The sequence below is a fragment of the Gigantopelta aegis genome, chromosome 4 (assembly GCF_016097555.1).
Source record: "Gigantopelta aegis isolate Gae_Host chromosome 4, Gae_host_genome, whole genome shotgun sequence".
Taxonomy (NCBI): domain Eukaryota; kingdom Metazoa; phylum Mollusca; class Gastropoda; order Neomphalida; family Peltospiridae; genus Gigantopelta; species Gigantopelta aegis.
Window position 1 is genome coordinate 81,830,309 of NC_054702.1, and position 24,108 is coordinate 81,854,416.

Genomic DNA, 24,108 nt, shown 5'->3' on the forward strand with positions numbered 1-24,108 from the left:
TGTTAGACAACTTTACTAGTAAATATTTTCGTTAAATGATTTGTGCATTTTTAAAACTTATGTTGGTTTCACAATGAGTGTTTTATGTTATGCTAAACATATAACGTGGTTATTTCTCTGTTTTTGCAGACCTTGTGGTAGCCATCTTGGATTTTTTGTTTTAAAAAGAGAATGCGAGAATTGAAATCCTTGCAGAATAAAACATTGTATTTGAGATATAAATTATTGTTTGGGTGAAACAGAATGCAAGATATGGCTACTTCCTACTCCTCGCGGCCATTTTCAACGCCATCTTGGAGTGAAATGATGAAGATGTTGTTGCAATTAATACCTTGGCCCGTAAGACATAATCACTAACATCAAAATCATTTTCTAGTTGATGTATATGCGATAAATTGCAATTTCCTTCTTTTGGCTGAAATGATGCTGGCCATAATGGGTTTAAATGATATTGCAATGGCTTAATTAACTAGGGTAATTTAATATTAATTCCTTGACCACTAAAACATTATCTTAGATATCAACAATTTTGTCATAGGTGATAAAATATCGGAGATACAGCCAGATGTGTGTTTTATCTCAAGTGTGCCAAGTTTGCACTTCTCAGATCCTCAATCAAAGATTCAAAAACAACACACAAAAACAACGATTGTGGTTACCAAAAACCTTAAAGAATGACAAAAAGAAAAAATAAGAAAGAAATGTTTTATTTAACGACGCACTAAAGTCTCAGCACACTTCTATTTAGTTATTTGGTGTTGGAAATATGGTTAAGGACTTCATACACAATGAGAGTGGAAACTGCAGCCATTACATGGGCTAGTCAGTTCAATTAGCAACAGGGGATCTTTTATATGCACCATTCCACAGACAGGAGAGTACATACCACAACCTTTGTTACACCGGTTGAAGAGTAGTGGCTGGATGGAGAAATAGCCCAATGGACGCACCAACAGGGATGAATCCTAGATAGATCGTGCATAAGGTGAGCACTTTACCAGTGGACTACGTCCTACCCGTGGCTTAAAGAAGTAACTCCATAAACATTCATGGTTTCTACTTATGGTTCTACATTACAATATTTTCCTATGGATTTTACATTTTCGTCTTATGGTGTTCCACAATATTTCGATGAAGAGTGAAAGAACTGCGGCTCCAATGCCAGCTCCGAGAAGAACGAATCCGCTTTTGATGTCATCCAGCGTGATACTGGAACTCACAGACCGCTGCCTGGACGGACAGGTGATGTGTTTTAGCTGGGATATGTGCACGTTCCACCAGTAGTTAAAGATACCTGATGTCTCCAGTCTCTTCATTCTGTCTTCAAGAAAACAAATTAATAGTTCATTAATACAGTCGATGATGATAACTAGTTTAACGTGCCCATGTACCACTAGGGTTTCGAACACGCCCATCCCGAGTCCGACCTCCGATACGATAATACAGTCGAATCCATTTTATTGCATGTCGGTTTATAGCATAAACTGGTTATTTGCATATTATTCTGCTGCACAGAACCTTATAGCATTAATTCAATACAAATTATATCGCATAATTGAATAGCTTTATAAAGTCAAATATTTGTTAATTTCATACGAAAACCAAAAAATAATAATAATCTAGAAACCTTTATCATAAAATGTTCCACAAATGTTTTATATTTTATCAGAAACATGTTCTTCTGCAAAGACAATACAAAAAATACAGAAAAAATCGTTTTTAACAATACCACTAAAATAACAGTATACGTTGAACATACATTTAATTTACGAATGTCATCCTTTCATAAGAGGTGAGGGGGTCTGTCTTTAATTACATAAACGTAGTATATATATTTTTACAAAATACATTTACGTATTTTAAAAGATTGATTTTGTTATATTGTCATGCAACATCACAGCCGTGTAATAAAACTGATTAGATCCAATCAAGTATTTTAATAGAAGACAGTAATATATTTTTTTTTAAATCGTAATATATTTTTTTTAAATCGTTAAATCGTCACAGTCATAATCGGAAGTGTTATAAATATTAATAACAACGGTGTCATTCTGGTGTGGTAATCGGTTATTTGCGTTTTATTCCGTCAGTATTTATACTAACTACAAATCGGAATTGGTACGTGGATGTCCTGGTCGCGCATATAGGAAACGGGCGGACGACCAGGGGCATGTACCCTTCCATCCACCCCGCCCAACACACACACACACACACACACACACACACTTACATTTTTGTCTCCACTCACCCCCGACTTCACATATCGTTCTTACTGGTATACTTGTATTATTATGAATGTCATGCATAGTAACTTAGTAAAAATATATTACTTAACGTATAACTTTATGGAGACGCCACACGATACGAGTACCTCGAACGACAATAGTAATCCATGAAATCGTAAAGTTATCTTGTCATAATCGGCTATTCTCGTGCAAAGCACTCGTATCGTATGACGTCATTTTGGGGGACTAAGCAGCTTCGTTGGCGTATCGGTTTGCAAATAAGAAATCGGATTATTACTTATTTGAGATAAATTACGCATAAATGTAAACCGAATATACCGCCGATGCTTACGTTTCAGCAAACTCGACGTTCAGTGTAGACCGTTTCGGAACTCCCAGACAGACCGGCTGCCAGACCAGAGATAAACCGAGTCTTTGTAATCCACAGTTTTCTCTCGTGAATATGCGCAAGCCAGCGTCGTTCCGGATAAAGGCATAGTAGCCTCCAATGACTTTTTGCACGTGCTTTGTCTCATTTGTAGTGAAAACATCCGGATCATCTTTGCTATCTTTTAAAATCTTATTCCAAGCTCTACGATAATCTGGATGGGACGAGTTCTAAATAGCAAAAAAAGAGATGATTTTGGTTTGTTTTGTTGTGGGTTTTGTTGTTGTTGTTGGGTTTTTTTGGGGGGCCGGGTTTTTTTTTTTGGGGGGGGGGGGTTGGGGGGGGAGGGTATTTTGCGGGGAGGGGTTTTGGGGGAGGCTGTTTACATATGATGGAAATATGAATAATATATCAATATTCTTCACACCTATTCACATATAACATTAAAGAATGCAAACTTAGAACATTATGTACAAAATTGATATATAAAATTATATTTATCAATGCTTTGTCATAATTAAATTACATATTGTAGATAAATTCCAATTTTTACAGGGCCTTGTCGGGGATTAACGAGTCTGCAGTTATTTACAACAAGAAATAATCCCAATGGGTCCACCAACGGGGATCGATTCAAGACCGACCACGCATTAAGACTGTTTTGTCTTAGTACATGTGTATAATATAAACTGTTTTGTCTTAGTATAATATAACTAGGACAGGGCTGCTACATATTACAATCCCATGTACCTTGAGTATCATGGTGAGAATGCTGCCATGTAAAACGCCTATTTTATACTTGGGGTTATCGAGAAGTTGTCCCAGACTCGAGAACTGTTTGACTACGGGCCGCACGCTGAACACCGCAGTCAGGTTAGCGGTGTATACGGCAATGATGATGACGGTAAACAGCATCCACGACGACACCAGGACCCGGATGCTTTGAGAGGAAGATTTTACGGTGCTACCTGAAGTATAAAAAGTCCAATGTTAGTTATATTTCATTATGGCAGTTTTTAGACACGAAAACGCGGATACTCTGAGAGAAACCTTTAACGGGGTTGCCAGAAATGTAGAAAGTTCAATAAGGGTTACTTCATTTTGGGATTTTGGTTAAGAAAGGAAGAAATATTTAACTTAATAACGCACTCAACACACATTCAGCGTCGAACATATGGTTAAAATGACAGATCCTAGTTTTTAAACACTACTACGTATTTATCATTATTAAAGCCGTATTTGATCATTTAAATTAGAAGTACTTACAGTTTATTATTTAGAATATTCATTTTCGTAAACTTGAATGTGTCTAGGTCATCCAGTTTTTTGTAATACCCCTAAATGCATTTTTTATAATTCTAAAAACGCACGTTTCAAGTAATGGTTATCGAGATGTGCTCTAGTTATTTTTAGAATGTATTGCTCTGTTTAAACATTACATACTTTTGTAAAACATTTTAAACAAATCAACAATAGTGCCAACTTCCCAAAGAAAATATTCAATTTTAGATTAAATACTATCGTCACAAGAGTGGAACACAATCTATAATTTATTATTTCTGTGTATAAAGACCCAACTTTACTGTGGTTTCAATATAGAATCGTACATTGAATAATAACAATAAACACTTTTCTTTATAAAATAAAATATAATTAATCAAATATCTGTGAGTTTTGCATCCACAGCCAGAAACATAAGAATGTTTGTTCTATGACTGTTTTAAAGTCTTAGTTTTATGGAAACAAATTGAACGGTGGTATCAAGACCAAGGTGAACATATACAATTCGATAAACAGACAGCAGTATTTGAAATGTTAAACAGAAACAAAAGCGTAATGGTATTTGCTAATTGCCATATTATTAACGGTAAATAGTATATATACAGAAGTAAAATGCAAAAACAGAAACCTAGAATATATGTTCATTTAAACATTATAAAAGATAGAATACAAATTAAAAGAAGAATATTGGGAACCTTGGTTAATATTATTGGAAAGAAGATATAGCAATATATTGTTCTACCTATAAGTATTTATTACAAGACCAAATTTACTACTTTCTATTTCAAAATCTTATCATAGCATTCATTCTTCCAATCCTTCCTTCCTTCTTTTTTTCGCCTTAAATCATATTCTTTCTTTTTTTAAAGTATGGGCACACTAATTTGCAGTCCTCTCCAGCTAGACAAATAGGTATTTTTAAACTAAAAAAAAAGAAGAATATTTTCGTATTTTCGGTGTGGCAATTTCCCCTACCCGCTAGGCACAACCATTGCATGTTTGAACCTAAGCATTTGCATGGTTTTCTACTAACATACTGGAAGGTGTTTTAGCGTTTCGAAATCGGCACCTATCCGTCACAGCCACAGCACTACAGCATTATAAAACATTATTATGGAATCATTTTGAATCTATTCACGAAATTCGAATACATGCACTAAATTTAGTACTGATGTGGGCCGGTATTTAGCTCAGTCGGTTGAGTGCTCGCTTGAAGTACTTGCGTCGCAGGATCAAACCACCTCGGTGGATCCATTCAACTGATTGGGGTTTTTCTCGTTTCAACCATTGCACCATAACTGGTCAAATGCCGTAGTATGTCCATTCCTAATATAAAATATCCTTTACTGCCTTAGAAAAAAACATGTAGCAGGTTTCCTGTGATGACTACGTGTCAGAATCACCAAATGTTTAACATCCAATAGCCGATGATTAATTAATCAATGTGCTCTAGTGGTGTCGTTAAATAAAACAAACGTTTATTACTGGAGTCTCATACCTTGCTTAACCAGAGAGGATATCGTGAACCACAGTACGTCGGTGACCGTCTTGGGTTCATTTCGAACCTTGTGCGTCTTTCGAAGCAGTGCCATCGCCGACACATAGAGGATGAAAAAACTGCCAGCAGACCCGGCGATCGCCATAAACACAGCGGGGGAGAACGGTCGGAGTATCGTCGCCCATGATGTTACTTCATTGTTTTCTTCTTTGTAGATGACGTCAGTGTAGTCGTAGTATATAGCTGGTAGAAGGTACTCCATGACCTTTGACCTGTCGATGTTGATGGTAATGTCGGACAACGCAAGATCAATTTCCTGGCAATATTAATACAACAAATATTTAGTTAGTATTGAAGTATTAACACAGATAAGTTTAAACTATAGTACATTGATTTTTACTTCTTTTTTTTTTTCTTTTTTTTAAATATATTTTAACTATTTTATTTTATTTTATTTTTTGTAATGTTTTTATTTTATTTTATTTTAATTTATTTTATTTTTGTTGGGTTTTTTTTTTTTTTTTTTTTTTTTTTTTTGGGGGGGGGGGTCTTTTGTTTCGGTGATTTTTGTTTGTTGTTTACTTGTTTAGTTGTTTTGTTTGGGTTTTCTTTTGGGGAGGTTGTTGTTTTTGTTTCTTTCATTCTATTGTTTTGGGGGTTTGCTGGGTTTTTGTTGGGTTTTTTGTTGTTGTTGTTGTTGTTGTTTTTTGGGAGTTGGGGGGGGGGGGGAGACTGAATTCTGTCTTAGTCTACCAGTGTTCCAAATCCAATATAGCTAAATCGTTGTATTGTTGCCATTACTTTGTGGCAATGCATTTGTAATGGTATGTGAAACGTTAGTTTTCATTATTAGCTGTTTACCCAACAATTTATATTTATATTCATTAAGCTTGTTGATACCGGTAAAGAACCCATCAAGTGACTCGGCCACATTGCTCCACTGACACTACTGCGTCACGCATCTTGAAGGATGCAACATACCCTTCTTTCCAACTGACCAACCAGTCCGTTCCAAGAGCCGTTAAAACGTATGCCCCATGATCCATGTGCCGGCTCTATGAGTTGGTATCTGTAAGTAAAAAAACAAAGGTGTAACTATACCATGATGGCATGTATTCTGCAATACTATGGACTATGGTGATATCGTGGGTTCTGAGATAGTGTGATACCTGCATTCTTGGCAGTCGTGCATGTCAGTTAACGATACAAAATTAAGATATATTCACATGTATACCCATAAAGATACTAGTGGTACTAGTATTTGGCAATTACGGTTACACACCACCATTAATTATTTGCAGTTCAATACAATTTCTATGTCAGAATATATTATGTGAAAAATATAACACAATCAAGAGGGTCACGTGACTACTAATTTTAAGGAGTGCATTCAACTGACAAGTACCATGTAAAAAAAATCAACGGCGACGAATGTTTTTTTCATAATTCCGTCCATCTTCGCAAGTCAAGGTACCATTCCGTATCTATAACATACTGCATTTCTAATTTACGAAATGCAGTATACTATAGATACGGAATGGTTCCTTGGTTTGCAAAGATGGATTTCGTCATGTTAATATTCTATGGCTATGCACTATGATACACTATGCCTTGGCAATTATAGACATGCTTGCGATGCGATAGGTCGTATAATCGGGAAAAACGATAGAAATACTCGAGCAAAATCAGCTGGCCCGTACGCCTGTGATTTTAATCGTGTTATTTTAGACGTATATTATTAATATGGAATTTTTGGACCCCCACACACCGTTTCCAGTTGTTTGGATTTATTTATCTTGAAAATGGGACATTCAGGTGTTAACCGTTATTATAATTGTGTTCAGTGCGTCGTTAAATAAAACATTTTGTTTTCTTTCCTTTTCCTTGTAACAAACAAGAGTAAACTATGCAATAGCATTTTTGGTATTAGCTAGTACGTAGATACATAATATTTAATAGATACCCAGTAGCCGCTGATGAAAGAGGGCGGGGGGTATAAGGGTCCTGTGATCCCTCATAAGGGTCACAAGTCTGCTGTGACCGCTAAATGATTTTGATAAAGAACTGGAACTTAATATATATATATATATATATATATATATATATATATATATCTGTTTGGTAGTTATTCTAATATATGAATAAATATTGTTATCCAGATTCGGGCATTTTCTTTTAAATCGGGCAAAAGCCAGCCTGAAACCCTACAAAAATGGGAGCCCATACGCCTATGAATGCACCACCATTCAAGCGAAGATTGCTCATAGAATTGTTTCTCGTTGGCACTAACAACATACACCATTGCGAACATACATTGTATTAGCATTTATTTTCACTCCAAAATTGAGAACATTTCCGTCTCAGTTTTTTGCCATACAACCGCATCTGGCTGTAGTACCGGTCCGAACAGGTGGTTCATTAACCGATTCACTCCGGCTGTCACTTGTGCTATATACCCATGTCCCAAAAGGTCGATGCACAATATTACAAAATAACATGGGCAAAATACAGCCAGAAGGCTTACCATTAAACATACATATTGTTTTAATTCTTCACCATTTCCTAGAAGTGAATATGTGAACCATAACATGTGTCACAATTAGGAACTATAGTGGACCGTCATCAATGAACTCTCACCCGGACGTGATCTGTGTAGTGAGACCTTAAATATATATATTATTAAAAAATCCACCGACAGGTTAAGATGTGGCGCTATATTTTGTATTTGACATACAAACTGCAGAATGCATGAATATGTTTTATGCACTATACATTATTTGCATCATCAACGTGTTGTTGACGGACGATGGGTTGTGACCGTTCATAGTCCAGTGCTAACTTTATTGACTGCTAGATGCGGGTTAAGGCAAGCCCGTAGGGACGACATCACAATCTGTAGTGAAGGAGACTAAGATTGGGTTTGTTTGTTGTTATTATTGTGGGTTGTTTGTTTGGGGTTTTTTTGTTGTTGTTTTTTGTTTTGTTTTGTTTTGAGGGGTTTTGGGAGGACACAAGCACGATTTTTACCTTTATTTATATAGAGTAGGATAAAAGAAAAGAAAACACATTTATTTTTAGGGCTGGGGGCTGGGGCACAGGCCGGCCGCGCTGACTCACCCGGTTCCTTTGACGTGACGTCAACAATGCTTTGGCGTGACGTCAACAATGCTTTGACTTTAATATGCTTATTGATGCCAAAGCGATAGTACGTACATCCTTCTGGATATAGATATGTGCAAACACAATCGTTTTTTGACATTCATAATCATATTTATTTTAAATGTGTATGAATATAAAATGTCTGTTTATGGATCTAATACTACTGGATCTAATGACGACAGCTAACTACTGTGCTGTTTGTTGCAATGTTTTCTACCAGTGCTGAGTGGACAAATATTACATGGATAGAGGTAAGTGATTATTTGTTTGATTATTTGTTTGCTTGAAGTCGGACCTGGAAGTGCGTATGATTTTATATTGACGGGCCACCTACATTGGACTGGGGATGTGTCTGAGAAAGACCATGTCCCCCCCCCCCCCCCCCCCACACCCCCCCACACCCCCACCCCCAGCTACGCTAATACATATTAGTAAGACTGTACAATTAATATTCGCGAGGTTAATTCAGTTCTGTTCAGTTCAGGCTATTGTATTAATTTAATTGTAGGAACTGCTCTTGAAGGTGTTGGAGATGCGCACCTCTACAAAGTTAGAAAAGCTCGGAAAAAGCCAGTGTTTAGCAGATGATCATAATGCATTTATTTGAGTTTTTTGTGGGGAACATGTTTAAAATGGTCAGTTTGATATTTCTGTGGAAGCTTGCCATATAGGTAATGCATGTTAGTGTACTTCTGAATACTGTGAGTAAACCTTTTAAATGCTGTATTCCCTCACTAGAAAAACCATGGATCCGGCCCTGCATGTATTAGGAAATGTTTTTACACAGACAAACACAACTTTCCAGATCCTCTGCCTCAGTATAAACATCATAGTTTTATTAAACCATCGAAATTATATACAACATTATGAATCATTATTCACTTAAAATCCATACATGATTGTATATAATTATGTTCTTATTTAAATATTCTTCCCTGTGTTTTCAATCCAGAACTGAGAACATTTCCGTCTCAATGTTTTGCTATATGACCGTATCTGCCTGTAATACCGGTCCGAACAGGTGGTTCATTAACCGATTCACTCCGGCTGTCTCTTACGCTATATGCACGTGTCCCAAAAGGTCATTGCACAATATTACAAAATAGCATGGGCAAAATTCAGCCAGAGGGCTTACCATTAAACATGCATATTGTTTTAATTCTTCATCATTTCCTAGAAGTGAATATGTGAGCTATAACTTGTGCCACAATTAGGAACTATAGTGGAACTCTCACCCGGAAGTCAACTGTGTAGTGAGACATAAATTGCAATATGGCCTCAGATTACAGTTATCTTTCCGTTTGGTTGTCCGGAAATCCGGAAATTTGACCGCGCAGGTAGTCTGCTGTTTGACTGTGATTATTTCATGGCAGAAAGCTATGAAGTGACAACTATTTGACTGAAGTGACAGGGGAGAGCATGTAGTTTGTAAACATGTGTAACTTGTTGACATTGAAGACTGTGTTTGTGGTAATTCCGACCCATGCAAAAGAAGTGCTTTTTGTGTAAAATGGGTGTATTCCGGCCTGGTTTAGAAGGTGTGTTTGTTTAAACCAATATGCTGGGAGAAATAGCTGGACAACAGGGGTTGTCCTTTTCAGGGTATGTGTCCCCCAAATAGGCAAAGGTACATACAAAAATCCACGGGCCTGCTGATATTAACAAAAATGTTATAGCCACTAGGTTTATTGCCATTTAAGCAAACGTACCAGGGTGACACTCCATAATTGACGTATGCATTCATAGTCATCAAATAAAACATTCAATAACAATTTTACACTGAAAGCTGCCCAGCGTTCAGATAACAAAAAAAAGAGTTACGCACTAGTTTATTTTGATGTAAGGACATGTATCTAGTAATCGCGGACTGGAATTAAAGTTGTGTGTATAGTTTACATAAACGTGTTGTATTAAACTGTGATTGTGAGTTTTGGTATCGTCAATATCATAAATTAGGAATAAAAATAATGTTTTATGCTCGCATAATACAATTTTTATTCCTAATATATGATATTGGCGATACCGAAAAACACTCTGGTAATAACTTTATATATATATATATATATATATATATATATATATATATATATATATATATATATATATATATATAGATAGATAGATAGATAGATAGATAGATATAGCTGCTGCTACTGGATCAAGAACAGTGGGGGACACATGTCACCTTGTCCCCCTGCTACGCCAGAGTTTACTGTAGATTGTGATTCTAATTACGTTTTACTTCAAACCAACATTATGACTTACGTGAAGTTTAGAGAACTTGCCAAAGCTTCCAACAAGTAAATGCAAAAACCTGAATATTCCGTAACGTTGTTGATGACCTTTTTATATATAAACGATGACACCTGTACAAATAAAACAATTCCACTTTTTCAGTATTTAATAATTCACTGTGGAATTACTAGTGACTTCAACTAAAATGTTTAAGTGTCAAAATTATAATATTTATTTTTGAACTACTGGTGTTATTTTAGCGCCTTCTTTAATTAGGGTAGTCAACAGTTCGAAATGTGTATACATTAAACCTATTAAATACTGCAAGAATATTAAAATTTGGTTATTTCCAAAGCAATCGACTGAAACATGATTTCAAAACTATTATAGATTAACAACAGTTGCATTAAAAGTGAAGAAAGAAGTATTTAGTTTTAATTTATAAAATGTCCGAATATTTCATATAGAAAATACAAAGTAATGTTTCTATTTTTCTTTACTATAAAATATGTCTGTACTATGCTAATGAGCTAATTGTTCAACCAACGTTTCCATGCGTTTTTCATCATGAATATCGACATCATTTATTCTTTAGCAACGTTTCCCTGTCAGTACTTACTGGTGTCACGGAAACGATTAATTTTCTTCCATTGTATCCATACTTGAGTGCAGGAAATAGAATGCTGTTGTTGAGGTAGGATGTATATGAGACGTGTTGTAGTGAAGTCGTTTCGCCACGATGTACCAATGTCATGATTGCCGTAGAATTGGTAAACATCTGAAACGTATGTGTTTTACCTAATCAAATAATTTAAAGGACACTTCAACACTGTAGACACTGTTAAATGTATCTTGAAGGACCTCATCCAGACATTTACAATAACAGTTTGTAATCTTATTGTGAAAAGAGTAACCTCTTCACAAGATTAATTGAGATGCGCTCTAGCGAAATGGCTTCTGGGCCCCGTGTTACGAAGCGATATTACCGCTAAGATAACTTAAGCGCATAAGGTAGCTATGCACTGAAAGGTGATCTTTGCTCTAAGATCGCTTCGTAAAACGGGACCCTGTGCTACCTATTAAATTAATGAAAGGTAATGAACAGATGTTCAGTGATTTTACAGCACGTGTCTTTTAATTTACTGTTAACCATGACACCACCATAGCTATCAAGTCCGTCTCTTAACCTAAAACGTTGAAAAACTGCGCACGAGTTCACCAAAGATGAAACAAAAAAGTATGCACAAGTTCAAAATATACATCTTTGAAATTTGATACAGAGATTAATTTTATATTAGTGGATGAAATTTGGTACATGTATACGTTATCAAGTGTTCCCGTACTTGTTTCTATCTGTATAATTGTTTTTCCTTTATTTGAAATGCGCGTTTTATCATACCTTTAAAATGCAGACGGTTTTAATAAATGCAACATGTTGCAAATGGACCAGCTTGTATACCGATTTGTCAAGACGTTTTGACTTCAAGATGACGAGCCATTTAGAATGGTAATTAAAATCTGTCGTCCTCTTCTTTGACGAATCGATACTATCTACCTGAAAACCAGACAGAGACATTTTTATTACAGTTTTATTAGCCATTCTGTAGCATTGCTTGTTGGAACACCCGGTGTGTAAATAGGTTTTTACTTATAAATAGATTGGTATACATGGGATGCTGCGCGTGCGATAATGTGTTTATGTACCATCTTCACATCGTAGATTAAACATCAACAAGAAAACCAGATACTTTAATCAATCCGTTGTGTAATTTTAAAACTGAATATACCACACTTCAGGCATCAATAGTAAGGAAAGGAAAGGATATTTGTTTAACGACATCTCATCACATTTTAAGTAAGGCTGTTTGCTGTATAATATAAATGATGGTTATTTCGAAATTGGGTTAGTACAGAAAGTACTTTCTCGTTGCCGCCACATAGGCTAATCCCACCGCGAAAGTAGCAAGATATCTTGTATATTCACTTTCCCATAGACGAGACAGTACATACCACGATCTTTGATGAATTATTCGTGAAAGTTCTCGTTCTAGCCAGTACATCACGCCTGGTATATTAAAGGCCGTGGTATGTTCTATCCTGTCTGTGGGATGGTGCATATAAAAGATCCCTTGCTACTAATGAAAAAAATGAAGCAGGTTTCCTCTCTAAGACTGTATGTCAAACATTACCAATAGTTTGACATCCAATAGCTGATGATTAATAAATCAATGTGCTAAATCTTGTGCTAAACAAAAACAAACATTTATGTTTGTAGTCGTGGAGACGTGTTGGGACGGGGAAAACTAGTTCATCAAGGGGTATCGATCTTGTGTCACGTTGCCTCTCGAGAAAGCACTCTACGACTGAGCTATAAACTGCCTTGGGGCATCTTGTGAAGACTGCTGTGTACTAAACGTCATTTTAAGTGGGGCAGTGGTAAAACGCTAGCTTGATGCGCGGTTGGTTTGGGATGAATACCTTTCGGTGGGCCCATTGGGCTATGTCTTGTTTCAACCAGTGCACCACGACTGGTATATCAAAGACCGTGGTATGTGCTATCCTGTATGTGGGATAATAGCATATAAAAGATCCTTTGCCACCAATGGAAACATGTAGCGGGTTTCCTCGCTAAGGCTAAATGTCAAAATTACCAAATGTTTGACATCCAATATCCGGTGATTAATAATAAATATCCTCTAGTGGTGTCGTTAAACAAAACAAACTTCACTTTAAGAATAGTATTTACTCATTAAGAGACATTCGAGAAATAATTAGGAGAACCGAAATGCATAAGCCACCCACGGAATATGTTTAATGGTCACGTCTCCATAAATAAGCCACCCACGGAATATGTTTAATGGTCACGTCTCCATAAATAAGCCACCCACGGAATATGTTTAATGGTCACGTCTCCATAAATAAGCCACCCACGGAATATGTTTAATGGTCACGTCTCCATAAATAAGGAAGGAAGGAAATGTTTTATTTAACGACTCACTCAACACATTTTATTTACGGTCATATAGCGTCGGACATATAGTTAAGGACCACACAGATATTAAGAGAGGAAACCCGCTGTTGTCACTTCATGGGCTACTCGGGCAAGGGATATTTTATATGCACCATCCGACAGACATGATAACACATACCTTTGATATACCAGTCGTGGTGCACTAGCTGGAGCGAGAAACAGCCCAATGGGCCCACCGACGGGGATCGATCCCAGACCGATCGCGCATCGAGTGGGCGCTTTATCACTGGGCTACGTAATAAATACAAGGATCTACTTGTTGGGTAGGCCTATTACCAGGAACATTAAGTGATGTTTACATTTCACGATTCATAGAATAAGATTATATTAAAACTCAAATAAAAATGCATGAAAAGTTTTAGCAGACACATCAGACAGTAATAACTGTTAACAAGTCATTACTGTTGTTAACTGGAATTATATTGCACTATAAATATTATTTACTTCACCTTATTGAAAAATTCATTTTCCTAACACTTGAAGAAGATATGTCCCATGTATCAAAATGCATCAAATTAGCAGTGGACATGTCCATTTAAGTCAGTCAGTTATTACCCAAGGGAAATAGCAACTCATTTGGTGTGATTTTACCGATAATTCAACGGTGCGATATTAGTATATAACAGTTTGCCGATGTGCAATGGCTGCCACAATCTTCAGACCGAACCAGTACCTAGTTTCGATGTCTGTCTAGCAATAGTCGGACACTTTGAAATACAACGACGTCAACCCCTCACAGAACACTGATGCAATTAAGAACTGTTGACAATTTAGTCGAATGATTTTTTTATTAAATATTAATATCTAGTTTTAAATGAGTCACTATTTAAAAGGCATTTTGTCCATACTAGAATTGTTTAAAAAAATTTTTTTACAACAAATGGGTAATAAAATCCATAGTATATTGGTTGCAAATATTATTATTATGGAATAAATACTTTTAAAGTTATTAATCAGTATATAGGAGTAGAGGTGGGTTGTTATTGGATTTTGTTTGGGTGGGGTTTTTTGGTGTTGTTTTTTTTTTTGGGGGGGGTTGGGGGGGAGGGGGGGCTTTTGGTTTTTATTTGGAGGGATTGGGGGTACATGGTGGTTGGGGAGCACCGGTATATATACTGCATGGTAATATACATTTAAAATCAATAGGTGATATTTCCAAACGTTACGCCCCTCCCTAAAAACTGTAGGTGCCCTTTTAAACGTTGCACCCATCCCTAAAACCCTACATCCGCCTTAACTGTTGAATTGTTATATTGATGTTGATCATCACTTTAGTTTTTCCCATTTACCATAGTTTGACACCCAATAGCCGATGTATTTTTCGTGCTCGGGTGTCATTAAACATTCATTTATTCATTCTGATATATGGTACTATAGTAAATGCAAAACAGTATGATACTCTGTTTAATTTCTTCACATTATGTTCATCTTATGATTCTTGAATGCTTACGTAATTTAGTAATTTCCATACTTTGACACCAGTTGTCAGTACAAGAAAGTCAAGACGTGGAAACAAACGTTGGTGCACATCGAGAAGAAAGGAAAGTGTAGTGTTGTCGTCGTCTGCTATTTTGTGCAACTCCAGAAATATTCCATCATGTACACGGGTGAGCAGCGTGGTGACGTCATGAAGCAAAACATCTAAAGAAATGTAATAAATGGATCAAAACTATTTGAAAGAAATGTTTTATTATTTGAGTATCATGAATTAGATACCCGTATTTGCACAAGACAGCGTACTGGTGACACTTAAACACACTTATATTATAAATATAATTGCCAGGCACAATATTTATTTTAGACATCAATATAATTGACCGGCCTCGGTGGCGTCGTTGTAGGCCATCGGTCTACAGGCTGGTAGGTACTGGGTTCGGATCCCAGTCGAGGCATGGAATTTTTAATCCAGATACCGACTCCAAACCCTGAGTGAGTGTTCCGCAAGGCTCAATGGGTAGGTGTAAACCACTTGCACCGACCAGTGATCCATAACTGGTTCAACAAAGGCCATGGTTTGTGCTATCCTGCCTGTGGGAAGTGCAAATAAAAGATCCCTTGCTTCTAATCGGAAGAGTAGCCCATATAGTGGCGACAGCGGGTTTCCTCTCAAAATCTGTGTGGTCCTTAACCATATGTTTGACGCCATATAACCGTAAATAAAATGTGTTGAGTGCGTCGTTAAATAAAACATTTCTTTCTTTCTTTCAATATAATTGGACCTTGACCTTTGATATTTGTGTTAAAAACAATTTTTTGGTGGATATGAAGGTTGAATTATCTTGTTCAGACTATTGACAGGGTAAGAAAAAGTTATTTTGGCCTTGATGAATTTGTACATTATCACTGTGTGACTGTTTCCGTTCCATCTTGATGCATAAAAGGACAATATATGTCTTACAAAAGGGTTCATTGGTTAGTCAACTATCGAGATCGACAACCAAAGTTGTTAATTTTAACTTTGAATTTTACTTTTGATTATTTTGCCAGGTCCACTAGCCATGTGATCAGTGATTACAAATGTTTACTAGCCACGATTAAAAATTCACTATCCCTACTTTAAGTAAATACAATTTTACTAACAAGAATAAAGGAATATGTCACCTAAAGATAAAGCTTTAAAAACTTTAGATTTGAGGGGAGGAAGCGGCAGGATATTCACATGTACAAACTAGACTTAAATGCAGCAGTTGACCCAAAGCCATCGGGCATGGTGATAGTAATTATTTATAAGTCCATCATTAAATATCACTAGCCATGTTAGTGGGGCTACCATAATCTAGAAGCCCTGCTTTAGCCCAAACCCTTCTATAGCTTATATTCTAGTGTAAATTTTAAACCAAATCAATGAACATAACTATCTACATGTAATGTGTTCAATTACGTATAAGTTATAAATCCAATTTCTGAAATTTCACGAGGTGGGGGGGGGGGGGGGGGGGGGGGGGGGGGGGGGGGGGGGGGGGGGGGAGTATTGCTGATCAATGCATTTCTTATTAAATGCATGTGATTGTAATAATTATTAATTTACATACCATTGGATTGGTCATAAATTACAATTACTAATCGCCATCGGAGCTGCTGCAGCAATTTGACCACCACTGCACTGCGACAGGTGAACGGGTCATCCTCTGATACTCGCGTCTGTTTATTCCTGTCTAGTTCTCGCTCATAGTCTGAAACTAACAGTAGTGTATAAGCTGAAAAGAAAACTGTGTTTAATGTTTAAACACCTTGTGAGAAACACTTTGGTTTTAGTTTTACACTGAATAATAAACATTTTCAAAATATAAAAATTACTTATGTACAGTACTGATTACTATAGAAAGTATTTTTTAAGTATTAGCTTATAGATAATGTAGTTGCCATGGTAAAACAGCTGTCAGCTGAACGAGATTCAAAATTTAACTAAAATATCACTTACGGAGTATAATATGCATGTTAAAGAAAAGGGAAGGGAATATGTTCAGCTCCTGATTGACGTTTAAACTTACAGTGGAAAAAACAACAACATTGATCTACAACTACCATATCATTTGAAGCAGGTATATGTATGACAACTTGCATTATAGTCAGTACAAACTAATGATTACATACCTTTTGTGTACGCTTGTTGACAAATCAAAACAGTGATACCAATGAACACCACTAAATACATTATCTCTGTCAGTTATTTGTCCGGTTTTCCTCTACTCACTTAATGAACAAAATCCACATTTCACTAATAGATCATCTAGTTCCTTCTTTTATCATCAAACATTTCACAGACGTCCATCATTTCGTATAAAGGATATCATCTCCACTTTGATGTTGGCTGAACTTACTTCATTTGCGAATCATGTTGATTTTTCGACTTAGCAGGTAAACAACGAAATATTTGTTGTTAGATCGGATTTTATCCAGAAAGTAAAACATCAATATTCCTGATCAATGGAAGATTTGATATGGGCTCTCTGTACGAAAAACGGGTAGGACGGGAGGGGCAAGTGGTCTTGTTAGTTATTATACATCCATATTTGATAGGGTAATAGGGGCGTTATTTAGATCAGTCGATCGAGTGTTCGCCTGAGGTGCTCGTGTCGCAGGATCGAACGACCTCAATCTAATTAAAATTAGCTCCACTATTGCATGTGGATCTAACACCAGCCAGTTGGCGCTCATGTCCACCAATCAAAACCTTACTTGCAGAATCCTGCCAGTGATTTAAAACTAACAACACTGCGTAGTCCCCAATGTCCAGGTAACATTTCGTCTGTAAATAATAATTTAAATATTGACCAATCACACTTCGCCTTTTATAACGTTATTTGGGAGCATACAAATTCTAAAAATATCGGGCGAGTCTATTTTAGTGGCCGCAGTACAGCGAACCATACCCATACGTACGCGGTGGGTTATCAGTCTTCAATTTTACATTAAAAATTATTTATTTATTTATATAAAAAAAGGAAGCTAAATCAGTCTTCAGTTTTACATTACAAATTATTTATTTTATAAAATAAAACATGTTTTAAGGCATTCGTAATTCACACGAAACATGTATACCCTCAGGATAATTCGGAATGTTTTCAAATTATTTTTAAATCACTGGCAGAATTCTGCAAGTAAGGTTTTGATTGGTGGACATGAGCTCCAACTGGCTGGTGTTAGATCCACATGTAATAGTGGAGCTAATTTTAATTAGATTGGAACGATCTCAGTGGATCCAACCAGTGCACGACAACTGGTAAAAGGCCGTGGTATGTGCTTTCGTGTCTGTGGTAAAGTGCATATAAAAGATCCCTTGCTGCTAATGGATAAATGTAGTGGGTTTCCTCTGATGACTGTCAGAATTACCAAATGTTTGACATCCAATAGCCGGTGATTAATTAATCAATGTGCTCTAGTGGTGTCGTTAAACAAACAAAACAAAACTTTTATAGGGTAACATTGTCTGCTAGCTCCTTCATGAAATAATATAACAGAAACAATCAAACTCCACTTAGGGGATTCGAACCATAGACCGTGACAAATTAAATTATTACTCGATATGAAATGGAAACTATATACATATTCTAAGACACGACTAACCCAAAAACTATATTTTATATAACCATTTTGAAATTACGTGGACAGATCTAAATAATAATATTTCATTTTCCTTTCATTTAAAGAAATAAAAAACAAAAAAGACACGTTTTACTTACCGGTAAACAAAACAAAACTTAGTTTATCCTACGGTTATATGACGTCAGATATACAGTTAAGGATCACACAGATAATGAAAGCGCAGATCCGCTTTTGTCACTCCGTGGGCTACTCCTTTCGATTAGCAGCAAGGAATAGTTTATACCTACCATCCCACAGACAGGAGAGAACTCCGGCCTTTGTTACACCAGTTGTGGAGCACTGGCTGGGTCTAGAAATAGCCCAATGGGCCCACCGACGACTCCTCATCACTCGAGCGATTTACCACTTTGGCTGCGTCATTCTTCACTCTCCTCCCCCTCCCCCTCCCCCATCCCCACCCCCACCCTACCCCACCTTGTTTGAAACAAGACCACTGACCTAAGCAAGTATATTTTACCTCGTGCAGCAATCAAGATAAGTAAAGACAAAACAAAACTGCGACAAGACGTATACGACTTGCTGGTCATAATGTATACGTTTCCAATAATATTTTCGATTTGGGCTTAAATGTTAACGTGTTGCTATGGAAACATATAATACACGATTAATTTTCATAACATGTTTCAGGTAAAACTAAAATTATAATACAAATTAATGAAGCCACAAAAAAAAACAGATGAGCATATTTTAAATTTCAAACGATTCTCGAATTACTGTACTTAATGGTGATTATTATATAAATTAGATTTGTGATTATTTCAGAGTAAGGTTTACTTAAGCTGTTCTAGTAAGTCTGTCGTTCATTCACAGCCGAAATTAATGGGCAGCTTTTAGTAGCAATGTAATTGGTTAAACATCCATTAATTCATTTATCCCCATATTTATTCATTTATTAACGGGTTTTGTATCAGTATTATCTTTTGTATAGATGGAGAAATGTTCGTATTGACAAGTGGATTACTTTTAAATGGCCCGTGATACAATACGTAATGTCAAACACATCCTACACCAATGAGAACTACTCAACATTTACTGTACGCTCTACAAACGATGGTCGATTATCGCACCACTTGTTTTTTCACACAGCCCATATGTTTCTTCTAGGATAAAAAAACCCCCACACACTTCTTTATTCTTTCGAGTGTTATTTGCGAAATGTCCTTTATAGATCCCGCGATTGCAACCTTATGGACAATTCAATACGGGGTTATCTCACCCATAATGCTGGGGTTTATTTTTTTTTTTTTTTTTTTTTTTTTTGGGGGGGGGGTTGTTGTTTGGTGCTTTGTTGTGGGGGGGGGGGTTGTTGTTGTTTTTGTTTAGGGGGTGTCTGTGTTTTTTCTCACTATGAATACGTTTTTGATGATGTTGTTTTTCTTCCAGAAGTTATACCGATGTGCAAACAAGGATGGAGGGGGGTTATAATGCTTAACAAACATGATATCCAAAACAGTGGAATCGAGTCCACCGATTTGATAGCAAAACCATATTACCTATTTGCTTTAATTTAGTAAATGCAGATTTTATTTTTGTTCATGTTAGTATGTACCTATTTTGATTCCTAATATTTGCTAAGTCAGCGTATAGTAATTCACTGAGGATGCAGGCATGATATGCAGCATCTTATATTGGTGAAAAAGCATACTGTTTTTGGCGTTTCTATTAGTTTCATTATTTTGGTATTAAGTATCTGAATTTTAACACATTTAGTTTTCTGTCTTAACTTCTGTAAATCTATTTTTTCACAAGACAGTAAATCTATCTTAATGATTTCACCGGTGAGGCCATTTCTCGTCCCATTCAATGCTCCACAACAGGTGTAACAAAGACCGTGGTATGCACTATCCTGTCTGAGATATGCTGTATATAAAACACACCTTGCTGCTAATCGGAAATGGCAGTCCATTGCGTGGGGACAGCTGGTTTCCTCTCTCATTATCTGTGTAGCCCATGACCAAATTACCGATGCCATGTAACCGTAATTAAAATGTGTTGAGTGCGTCGTTAAATAAAACGTTCCTTCCTTACTTTAACCAGTGAGGATAGTCAGCCTTTTATCATTTAAAAAATCCCATATCTTTGGTAATTCCATATTTTAATAAAACACTGACAGGCAGTAGAAATTACATAACAAGCTAAACTTACGTTATAACAAATGTTTCTCCATTGGGCTATTTCTGGGCTATAACCGTAATTAAAGTCGCAGAACCTAGTTTCATCCCGTGAAAATGGACACTACGTTTGGTTAATCTATAAACCTGTAAGACATTTGGATAAAGTTACAAAAGAGTTAAACAAGAGTCTGTGACGCTGAAGCGGGAAAATACCCTTAAAAACAGACTAGTATTTGTCTCCATAACCGTTACTTGTCAGAGGTTTTTTTTTGGGGGGGGGGGGGGGGAGGGGATGGGGGGGGGGGGTTTTAAAATTAAAAATGCATTCCGTGGCATTATTAATAGCAAGATCACCAACAACACTTTGGATGTCTGAACAATAAAATGTATGTAAAGTTTTTAATTCCACTATATAAAAGCCGGCTCTAATAGTGTAAAACGTGCCGTACCGTTTAAAAACTAGGGCCTGTCACTTTAATATATGTTCAGTGCGTCGTTAAATAAAACGTCTTCTTTTTTTTTTCTTTTTCTTTTTATATCATTTGTGACTGATCATATGAGCTCCTAGTGGATATTATAGCATGGTCATTTTATTATAAGGACCGGAGAAGACAAACAAGCGATATATAGGAATATGTTTATTTGGATCATTTCACCGCCTGTTTCACACATACATATATTACAGTGCATACAAACAACAGTGCACATCTAAAGAAGAAACATTGCAATATAACACTTGTGAAGCAGTTGAAAGATAAAGACATTGACGAGTCACAAAGCAAAAATTGAAAAAGCGAGTTTGTTAAAGTTGCAGTGTCGTGTAACTGTATATCATTTAAAATGATTAATTTTAGCATATAGAACAGACCATCCACGTTAATGTTCTAACAGACGTGCGCTATTCTTCGATATCATGTACCTACACTCGCTAATATGGGTCATATCGAGGACCGACAACCTGGTTAGAGATTTTCGAAGCAATCTTAGCGCTACGATATCGTAAAATCATCGTAAGCTATGACGTCACTACGACTCACGTCATAATGACGTCATAGCTTACGATAGTTTTACGATATCGTGGCGCTATGTAAGCTTCAAATATGTGTCGTCAGAATTGGTTACATCAACTTACGGCAGGGGCGTAGGCTGGGAAGGGGGTTCGAAGAGTTCGGACGAAATAGAAAAAGGGTCCACATGGTTCATGAATATTCGAACACACACACACACACACACACACACACACACACACACACAGGTCCAGATCACGCTATGCCCCTGTTACATGTCCACTCGTTACAAAAATGACAGTAGTTCACTACTTATCGTGTTCCTTCTTTCTGTTTTCCAAAATGTAGTTAAGTTTGGGGAATGTGCATGTATTAGGAGCGATGGAAAGCTATTAAACTTGAATAAATAAATAAAACTGCTTTTTGTTCATATTTCCAGATCATGTAAAACGTTCAAAGAAATGTTACAATTGAAAATCAATTCTGGTTGTTAGCCTTTGATATAAAATGTTTAACACTCAAAAGCGAGGTACTGTTTTCTACAAAGTAATATGAACGTCGACAGGCTTCTGTGTTGCACGAATGTAAATGACAATAAAACATTTGTATGTAGTTGTGTTTGTATTTGCATTAAGAAATGATGTTATATTATGGTGAAGCGAGATTGCAGCTCAATGATCGATACATGTCATCACTTTGAAAAAACCGCATACAGTCATACTATACTACCATTATAGGTGTGCAAACGTCTCCGTCTGGTTTTCTTTAACGTTATATTTTATTTATTTAATCTTTCTCTTCAGTTTTGACACATGAATACACTCCACAAAATTTCCAATGCTAGTACAAGCACTGAAGCAAATATGCCCACTCCAAGAATAACAAAGATACTTTTGATGTCGTCCAAGGTTATACTGGAGGTGGCAGGTCGCTTCCTGGTCGGACAGACGGGGGTTTTAATAGCTGCCATATGCAAATACCACCAATATTCATAGATACCAGAGGTCTCCATTCTCTTCATGCTACAATGAAAAAGTAAAATAAATGCTATTTGGATAATAAACGAGTTGGCAATTTAATATTATCAAATGTATGTCAGAAAGGTGTAACACTATGATCCTTGACTAGGGGTGCTACAAGGGGCATAAATTCTATAACTGTTACAGATTTTGCTATTCTGTTTATTAGCTCAGATGTTGGGGCGGGGGGGGGGGGGGGGAGGTTCTCTTAAAACCTTTTATTTTGTGCATCCATACTCTAATCCAAAACCCTTAACCCTAACCCTAGCCATAGCCCTTATCCTTGGTGTCTAACTGAATGATGTATATTTATATGAGATGTATATTAATCTCAAATGCTTACACTTTTCCAAATGTATACTTCAACGTAGAATTCTTGGGGACCCCTATAGAGACCGGCTGCCAATCCAGAGACACCCCGAGCCTTTGCAATCCACAGTTTTCTTTCATGTATCTTCGCATGGAAGCATCGTCACGGATGAAAGCGTAGTTACCTCTCTTAACTTTCTCTACTTGTGTTTCCTCACTTTTGCTTAAAACATCCGGGTCTTCTTTGCTGTCTTTTACGATCTTATCCCACGTGTCACGATACTCCTGCTTGTCTGAATTCTGTATATAGCAGAATAATAAAGAAAGAAAGAAAGAAATGTTTTATTTAACGACGCACTCAACAGCAGAATAATAAAGAATGGACTTAAATATCGGTTTATTCATTCGAAAAGATACACGTGTGAGTCATTATCATGCATACTGCCTTTTACAGCTCGCCCCAAGGATTAACTTTCTTGAGACTCGTGTCAGGAAAAACATCTACAAAAGGACGAGTGCCAGAAATATGTTCTAGTTTAACCATACTAATAAATATAATTAAAATTGTAGTATAATTATTATAAAATTCACAGCATTATATATTGTACCGTGACATCATAACTCTGCTCACAGCTGATATATATTGCGTCACTAAAAGGAATTCAAGCAGTGTTACATATTACGTGACGTCAGGTACTACCTTTGCTTAGAGAATGACGTAATCAACACGTAGCAA

General features: G+C 36.5%; 1 protein-coding gene and 1 long non-coding RNA gene across 2 annotated transcripts; both read right to left on the reverse strand.

The window, feature by feature from the left end:
* Positions 1–722: 722 nt before the first annotated feature.
* Positions 723–5,848, reverse strand: LOC121370299 (glutamate receptor ionotropic, kainate 5-like). The gene is made up of 4 exons (XM_041495438.1): positions 5,393–5,848; positions 3,364–3,581; positions 2,578–2,843; positions 723–1,317 (listed from the first exon to the last, which is right to left on the reverse strand). The coding sequence occupies exons 1-4, from the start codon at positions 5,652–5,654 to the stop codon at positions 1,074–1,076; spliced, it is 990 nt and encodes a 329-aa protein (XP_041351372.1). The 5' UTR covers positions 5,655–5,848; the 3' UTR covers positions 723–1,073.
* Positions 5,849–21,662: 15,814 nt separating this feature from the next.
* Positions 21,663–23,992, reverse strand: LOC121372357. Its single transcript, XR_005957919.1, has 3 exons — positions 23,815–23,992; positions 23,407–23,672; positions 21,663–23,066 (listed from the first exon to the last, which is right to left on the reverse strand). It is a non-coding gene; the product is annotated as an uncharacterized LOC121372357 (long non-coding RNA).
* Between the last annotated feature and the right edge of the window lie 116 nt (positions 23,993–24,108).

What these genes read in the sequence shown, in the direction of transcription:
- LOC121370299 (XM_041495438.1), bottom strand. Translation starts at nt 5,654, where the DNA reads ATGGAGTACCTTCTACCAGCTATATACTACGACTACACTGACGTCATC. An exon ending in ATCCTCTCTGGTTAAGCAAG is followed by an intron (nt 3,582 to 5,392) that starts GTATGAGACTCC and finishes TTTATACTTCAG; the next exon opens with GTAGCACCGTAAAATCTTCC. An exon ending in TTCTCACCATGATACTCAAG is followed by an intron (nt 2,844 to 3,363) that starts GTACATGGGATT and finishes TTTGCTATTTAG; the next exon opens with AACTCGTCCCATCCAGATTA.